We start from the raw sequence: 8,763 nt of genomic DNA on the forward strand, positions 1-8,763 counted from the left end.
CATAGTTTTTGATCAATGAGGTCCTATTTTTGTCACTTTCATTTTCCCAAAGTCATAAACACTTAAAATGTTCCCAACTGTTTCTGTCCAGATAGTGTGACTTACAACCGCCCCCAGTCATGTAGCATGACTACGAAGTGCAGGAGACCTAGGACGCTATCCTATCACTTATCTGGGACTAAGGATGCGCTGGTCTCCAGAGCTCCTTCGGAATCTAAATAAGAAAAATTAAGCGGAATGGGGAAGTTCTGCATAAGCGGATGCAAAAGCTGTGAGGTCGCGCGGCTATGACCTCTATATAAAGGTATCATCAATTAGACCCACCCCAGCATCACCGATCGCGCCCACCCACACTTGCCACCAACAAGACATTACCCCGCGCGCCGCCCAGGGAAACAGCACCGGTCAAGGACAGCAGACGCGAAAGTCAGCGCTAGAGTGGGATTGCGGGAAACCAGGGCTCACCTTATGTGGGAGGATGCCCAGCTGGCTCGGCGCAAGCGCAGTTCCACTCTTCCCAAGGCAAAGGGCGGCCCGGGACAGGAAGTCCTCCTCGGGGCACCTCCCACAAGGGCGTGGCTTCACTCGGAGCTCCGCCCCTGCGGGCAAAGCCCGGAATCGGCTGGTATGTTTGCTTGTCATGCATTCGAAGTGCTGTATCTGGCTTTCTCCTTTTCATCGTTGCTTCTTTCATTTTTCCCTGTTTGCTTTTTTTGGTAGACTTTTCAAAAAACTATTTTGCTCACCCCTTTTCCTTCTAAGGAGTGCTGGTGGTGCAGCGCTCAGCGTGGTGAGCCACTATACATAAGGTTAAACCACTTCAATCTGCCAGCAGCTCAGATTGAGAAAAATGTGTAATCTTCCCCAGTGATGATGGACAACCTTGGAAACCGATGGAGAGAGTCTCTAAGAACGACATCATTCTCAGGCGGAGGGTTTAGTTTTGTTTTTGTTCCTTCCACGGTTTGGGGTCTGGAGTGGTAGGTTGCATTGTGCCTGAACAGATCCTGCCTCCAATTTGTGACCAGGCCACGTTTCCAGCTTCGCACAATACCTAGTTCCCTCCAGGAGGCTTTTGTCTGCTAGCTGATAGCCATCTGTGAGAGAGTCTAATGATGCTAAACTGCAAAATGGAGAAAGTGAGAACCAGTGCTCCCTACCCAGAGACCCACCTGTGCAGGAAAGACGGCCTTCATTAAACCAAAAGACTCTGGTTTCACTCCTCCCTATAGGCTGGAGGGGCCTAACTCCCTTACTTCTGTATGATAAAAGAGGCAACCATGGTGAGTCTTCCCCTTCAGTCTTGGGTATGCTGCTGATAAGTCTCTGCAACTATTTGTAAATGGCAACTTTCTTACTAAATGAATAATTTCCATATGCTAAGATTTCCTTAGTTAATAGTTAATTGTTCAATGGACTTTGATTTTTTTAAAAGTACAATGTCCAATATCAAGGTGTTCCTGGTAGACAAATAAGTTTTATCTAGTAAAATTTAAAATAATGAACATTGGAGTTGCAAATGTTGGTTAAGATTCCTGACATGCTCCTATTAGATGAATGCTAGCAGCTTTCACAGAGAGGATCAGCGTTTAATTTTGAAATCCAATAACCATAATTCTCACACTTAAGATTATACACAAGGATTAAACAGGACAATAAATAGCTGTAATATGAGCCTAGTTGTACTAAACACTCTGAATACAACAGCCTGTAATGAGAAACTAGAGAAAACTTCACTTAAGAATTTAAGAATTAAGAAAACTTAATTCCTTAGGGGGAATTTGCAAAACCTTCATTGCAAAGTTGGTATTTGAGCCAAGTCTGTAAAATAGCTAAAATTTAAATAGAGATGAGATGGGCCCCTGGGGTAGTAGGAATATGTGTGAAGGAATCATTGGTATCATTTACTAGATACCAAATCATCCTGCTTGACTGTGAGTTCTGGTGGCCTAGAGGCAAAGTGCGCTGCAATCCCTGAAGGCACGTATCTCTCCATGTGAGAAGGATGGACAGTCTCCCCCCATGCCACTAACAGACTCTTAATACCTGCTAGAGGTTGGTTCCAACTCTAGGGTACACAGCAACCACCAAAGATGTATGTGTTAAGAGATGGAGAGGAGTCAGATTGGGGTCAGATAGTAAAGTACAATAAATGACTCAATAATGACTATAGCACATGAGAAGGGTGGGCAGTCTCCTCCTGTGTCATTAACTGCCTCTGAAACCCACCGGAGGGTCAGCTATGGGTCATTTCTGATTGGACAGTACATAACAACAACGTCTATAGACTTTATTCAAATGAAAAATTTATCTGACAGTGTTTGAGGGGTGGAATAAGAGACCAAAAGCCAGTTAAACGGGCATAAAAAAGAAGCAGCATAGAGCAGAAAATAATGTCATGGACTGGGCATGGAGAACAGGCTGATAAATATTACAGGAAACTTTCTGCAGGAAATAAGCTGAATATAAAGAAAGAAGTAAGAAAAGATGGGGGGAAAGAAGTAAAAAGAGAAGATGTAAGAAGAATAAGAAGAAAAAAGACGATCCGATATTTCAGCATCCATGGTGATGCCTCCAGTTGGACATATGGATGCTGGGAGGAAGGACAGCCATGAACAGAGATGCTACATTTAGTTTAAGACTTACTGGTTCTGAAGAGAATGAACAATCCAAAGTGCAATTTGCCTAGTCATTCACTGAGTAAGCACTTACTGAATGCCTGTTATGTAGACACCCCTTCCTTGAATATTTGGTCTATAATATCATATTCACTACTGGGTGGATGGTATTTTATTGCTGTTTTGGTTAAAGATATGATAATAAAGTATTACATTTCAAATCCTATTCTAGAGGACATTACCAAGTGTCTCTTTTCTGAACCTCGGTATAGTTAACCATTTGTACCACTCATTGGGACCTTAGCATATATGATACATACATAATTTTAAGCTTTTAATTTTAATAATTTTAATATTATAAATTTCCAATCAGATCTTGAGTTTGAAAACAAACCTCACTTTCATTTATTCTTTTCATCTCCCACAGTGCTTTACCCAGAATAGGAATTCAGTAACGCTTTTGTTGTTAAACTAGGGCATTTTTCCCCCTTCTGTCTCTTCCAAGGATCCATGTTTTCCTAGCCTTGTAAACCAATAGGATCAGTAGCATTTCACATCCCGAGCACATCACTACTGTGAAAGGGGCTACAGAAGCTGTTTCTGCTTCAGAAGGTGAAAAAGAGAGCTGGATAATAGCAAGTGCTAGGACACTATTGATCATCCCACTTTCAATTGCAACGGTTTTACACATAGGAACAGGCAACATACAGATTTTAGCAGAGGAGAATCCAAACAGCAAACCCAAAGTAGGAACCATGAGACCCAAAAGAAACACTTCCAGGTTAAGAGTTTTTAAAAACACTAATACCATTCTGAATGTTAAATAAATCCCTACAAACATTAAAATAAAGCTCAGCGGCCGAATTATTCTCTCTAGGAAGTCTGCCTTCTCGGGCATCCGACGCTTGATGACTACCCCAACTGATATCGGTATAAGTATGAAAAGGAGTGTTGACATGATTTTAGAAACCGGAATATGAAATGTACCTGATAACCCCAACATCCTACTATATATGAAAGAATTAAAAGGCATCATTATAAGGGCCAATAATGTGGATGTGCAAGTCATTAAGATGGCCAAAGTGACATCTCCTTCTAGAAGCAAAGCAAAGAGATAGCCCCCACCCCCTCCTGGACATGTACAAGTCATGACAAATCCAAAAGCCTGTGCTTCAGGCAATGCCAATATCTGGGTCAAAAGAAACCCACAAAATGGCATGAGAAAAAACTGTGTAACTGCCCCAAGAATGACTGGCAAAGGTCTCTTCCATATTGTCCGAAGCACTTGCAGTTCAATCTTGCAACCAAATGCACACTTATTTAACAGTATCATTGGGAGAATTACCATGAGAACATTCTGGTTAAGATGCATTGATGCTAGAAAGGAGTGGTTTTTCCTTTGTTTGAGCACCTTGACTTTGACATTCTTAATTTCTTCAATGAGTCTTTCTTGCCTACCTTCAGAATCCCATAGCTGAATGGTCACATTTGTCTCTCCTCCTTCCCCTGTCAGTAGGTTTATGGTGAAGTTCATAATATCTGAGAAGGTCTTGGTTACATTCACCACTTGCAGCACCGTAGGATCTTCTAGGAGCACAGAGAGGCGGCTGGAGTTCGGCCATTTTTCTTTGTACCTTGACTGTACAATAAAGGATTCTTCTGTCTTTGTGAAAAATAGTATTCCAGTCTTTGCTATGCTCAGAAAACTGATAAACGAATTCTCTGCTTCTCCCAGAGTCACAAAGAGCAAAATCCAGGTAATAAAAAGTTTATTGGTCATTTTTAAAGTTTAAATGAACCTTATATGCAAAATCAGAAAACATTCTTCTCACAGGTATCCCAGTGGTGATCTGATAATATGTTAGTTAATTAACAGTTGTTTATGCTGAATCAAAGTTCAGTAGGAGGGACTGTTGGACCGTTTAAGCAAATACAAAACGATCTAGTGAGTGACATAACCTGCTTAACCTGTCATTGTGAACATTTAAAAACCAAGTTATTTAATAGGTTCAACCTCTTACAAAAGTAATATAATCTCCTGCCTTCCAACTTCATTTCAGCCAATGAGAAAAGAGGTTTCTTTTTACCTGAACTTTGATGCCATGATCTTTTCATCTCCCTTCCTAAGAAAAATCTACACTAAAAGCAGTCAGGATTCAAATATCTAAAACAGATATCAAGGAGACATGGGAAGATTTGCTTTACAATTTTGTTCATAAAAAAAGTGCAAATAAATATTTTCTGGAAATCTGTTTGAACAGTGCTGACCTAGGAGCTGAGTGTGCCACAGTGGCCAAGCTAGATGAGGTCTCTGTCCTCTGAGAAATTCATCTGGCATCTTGTTATCAATACCTAGAAAATTTTAAGAATCAATGAAAAATTGGTCTTGGTAACATCCTTATGCTACTGGATATTTGTCTTAGAATTCTAGCATACCACTGAAAATGCTCTGATATCCTGCTTAAGAAGAAAAATAATGTCCTAGATTGTTACTGGGTAGCATGGGAACCTAGAGAAAGTGCTGGAACTTACAGCAAAAGATAGTCTGGCTAAAGATTCCCTGCTGCCACACACTTAGATGCCAACACTATAGGGGTGGAACTAATTCTAATGTCTTATTCCTTCTTTTTTAAACACTGTTCCCTGCTCACAGTTCTGGGTAAGAAAATCTAATAGGTTCCACTTAGTTTACATACAACTGCAGGGATCAGGCTTTTTTGTGTGTCAATCCTGACTCACAAAATTATTATTTCCCAGGGGAGGAGACTCTGAGACGAGGCAACAAAAACAAAAACCACTATCTACAAAGTGTATCTATTAAGTGGGTTAAATGTTGGTTGCTAACAGAAAGTCAAAGGTTCAAAGCCATCAGCCCTGCAGGAGAAAAGAAAATCTGTCTGAAATAGTGATCCAGTGGCTTACCAGTAATGAGTTGTATTATCAACCCCAAAGCACTTGGTTAAAATTAGCCAGCTGTTTTGTGGAAGAAAGATGGGCAGTCTCCTCCCATGTGATTTACAGCCTCTGAAAGCCCACTGTCAATTGATTCCCACTCTATGTCACAGAACAAATCCCTTAAATATTTAGTCTCGGAACTCCTATGGGACAGTTCTACTCCATATGGTCACTAAATTGAAAATGTGTCAACACAGTGGGTTTATTTTATATCATAAAGTCCTTGTCCTAAAAAACTAGTCATTTTTATTATTCATTTTGCCAAAACTTTCAAAATTGTATTGCTTATGTACAGGTTTGGAAGCAGGAGTAGCATCCACTTCCTAAATAACATGCCTCTGGAAACCCTGTGAACTTTGATAAATATTGATAGTTGCAGACGGGTTTCAGGCCTTTTGTTCATAGGGTCAGTATGAGTCGTGCTCAACTTAAAGCAATCAATATTACTTATGTATGTTAATATTTCAAATGGAGTAGATGCTAAACTTCATAAATTTTATTCCCAAATACCATATTAGGAAAAATAAAATCCACTGTATGAATGCTGGGAAAAAGAAAATGAAATTAATCATTCTGTGCTACCTCAGTTAGATTACCAAGGAAGGATGGGAGGACCCCTGGCCAGGACAGATCGCCCAAGATCTACATATGTGCAAGCCTCCCAAAGGCCTTTAATACAGGTAGAGAAAGTTCCCGTGTTTGGCTGTACCAGCTTGAGAAAGTCACCACCTGGGAAATTGGTTCCTGCATCTGTCGAGCTGGGAGTAGTCTGCACGCGGCTGAGGTTCTCCTAACCAATCCCACATGTCCCACATCTGTAAGCCCACCCTATCTCGTCTTCCTGTTTACATGTTTGTACATAAATGCACTGCAATCCCAAGAAAATTGAGCTGGATTGATTCTCTGATCCTTTTGTGGAGTGGTGTATCTCTGTGATTACCCCCATCAGGGTGTCACTGTTAAGTTGCCAGGGAACTGACAGTGACACCTGGTTTAAAACAAAGACTTTAAGTAACCAAAGCTATCTTTACAGTTATGTAACCAAATATTGTAATCTATAATTTTTGTTATCTAAGTCAAAGATCTCTTTCAGTCACTTGGCCAGGTGGTTGTCTTCCAGACTTCTTGGCATAACTTGGTGAGCACATCTAGGACAGCATCTGTTGAAATATGTCAATTGGTATGCCATTAATTCCTGAGGTCTTGTGTTCCCCCCCCCCCCAATTCTTTCAGAGCAGCTTGAACTTCCTCCTTCATCACCACAGGCTTTTGCTCATACGTTGTTTCATTAAATTCTTCTGTGTCCACCAATTCCTTTTGGTACAATGACTTTGTATACTCTTTCCATCTTCTTTTAATGCTTCCTGGATCATTTAATATTCTGCCCAAAGCATCCTTAAGTATTGCAACTCGAGGCCTGAATTTGTTCTTTAGTTCCTTTAGCTTAAGAAATACTGAGTGAGTTAGGCCCTTTTGATTTTCTGACTCCAACTCCTTGCACATTTCATTGTAATACTTTACTTTGTCTTTCTGCACTGCCCTTTGGAATCTTCTGTTCAACTCCTTAATATCTTGATTTCTTCCCTTTGCTTTGGCTTCTTGGAGCTCTAGTGCAATATTCAGTTTTTTAGATCTTGGTCTTTTCTTTCTCCTCTGTCTTTGCAATGTCTTTTTGTATTCTTCCTGGATGATATTCTTGCCCGTTCCAAAGAAAGGTGATCTGACAGAGTGTGGAAATTATTGAACCGTATCAATATCACATGTAAGCAAGATTCTGCTGAAGATTATCCAAAAATGACTGGAACAGCACATCAACAGATAACTGCCTGAAGTGCAGGCTGGGTTTAGGAGAAACTGTGGTACTAGTGATAGTATAGCTAATATCAGATGGATCTCGGCTGAAAGCAGAGTATCAGAGGGATGTCTGTGTTTCATTGACTATGCAAAGGCATTGGACTATGTAGATCCCAATCAACTGTGGCTGACTCTGAGAATAATGGGAATCCCAGAACACTTGACTATGCTTATGCAAAACTTATACTTGATCAAGGAGGCAGTCATCAGAACAGAGCAAGGAAAAACTTCATGGTTTAAAATTGAGAAGATTGTGTGCCCAAGATGTGTCCTATCTCCATACCTTTTCAATCTATATGCAGAACAGATTATCCGGGAGACTGGGTTCTATGAGGAGAAATGGGCATCAGGATTGAAGGAAGATTCATCAACAATCTGCATTATGCAGATGACACAAACCTGCTTTGCTGAAAATGAGGAGGACATGAAGCGCTTGCTGCAGAAGGTCATGGATTGCAGCTGTCAATATCAAGAAAGCAATGATTCTCACCATTGGGCCGATGGCACCATCATGATGGATGGTGCAGAGATTCAGATTGTCAACAGCTTCAGTTTGTTTGGCTCCACAATCAACACATTTGGTACTGGCAGCCAGGAAATTAAAAATAGAATTTCATTTGGAAAGTCTGCTGTCAGAGTCCTATCCAACACAGGTATAAAGGCTGTACCACTCATTCATACTTGTCACATTGCTTTGTATTATAGGTGTGCATTTATATATAGCTCATTGTTGTATCCACTGCAATTATATTTAGATTAGAAGGTACTCTCATAATGACATTAATGTATGGACGTATAAGCACTTGGTAAATGTTGGGAGCTTTCCCTACCTCTCACACAAAAATAATGTGGAGAAAGCAGATTAGAAAGAAAATGGATCAAATGAGCACTCTGAGTTTGTTCTTTCAATTACGCTAAAGTCATTACACATTTCTCTGACAATTATAATAAAAAAGGAAAAAGAATAGAGATGATTTCTATTCCTTTTACATAGTAAATCTTTGTTGACTATAGATGAAATACAATGGTTGGGGACATACATCTGAATTTTTTAGGGAAATGTAGTTACTTTTGACAGGCGTTTGTTTTATTATTTGTTATCACTAGTGATTGCTGGTCTTTTTCTCATTTGAATTATACTCAAATAAATAGGTAAAGCACCCAGGGGTAGCTTCTTAATTATAAATATACCCTGATGTTAGCAATAACAATAAGACAAGAGAAGGGAATAAAAGGTATCCAAATAGGCAACGGGGAGGTAAAATTATCCCTCTATGCTGATGACATGATAGTATACTTAGAAAACCCTAAAGACTCAGCAAGAAAACTATTGGAC

At 40.0% G+C, this 8,763-nt stretch overlaps 1 protein-coding gene across 1 annotated transcript; it reads right to left on the minus strand.

Moving 5' to 3' along the window:
- Positions 1-3,084: 3,084 nt before the first annotated feature.
- Positions 3,085-4,398, minus strand: SLC10A5 (solute carrier family 10, member 5). Its single transcript, XM_006880497.1, has one exon. It carries the CDS (start codon positions 4,396-4,398, stop codon positions 3,085-3,087), a length of 1,314 nt encoding a protein of 437 aa, XP_006880559.1.
- Between the last annotated feature and the right edge of the window lie 4,365 nt (positions 4,399-8,763).

Source organism: Elephantulus edwardii, unplaced genomic scaffold (assembly GCF_000299155.1).
Source record: "Elephantulus edwardii isolate Elephantulus edwardi_28Jun2011 unplaced genomic scaffold, EleEdw1.0 scaffold00008, whole genome shotgun sequence".
Classification (NCBI taxonomy): Eukaryota; Metazoa; Chordata; class Mammalia; order Macroscelidea; family Macroscelididae; genus Elephantulus; species Elephantulus edwardii.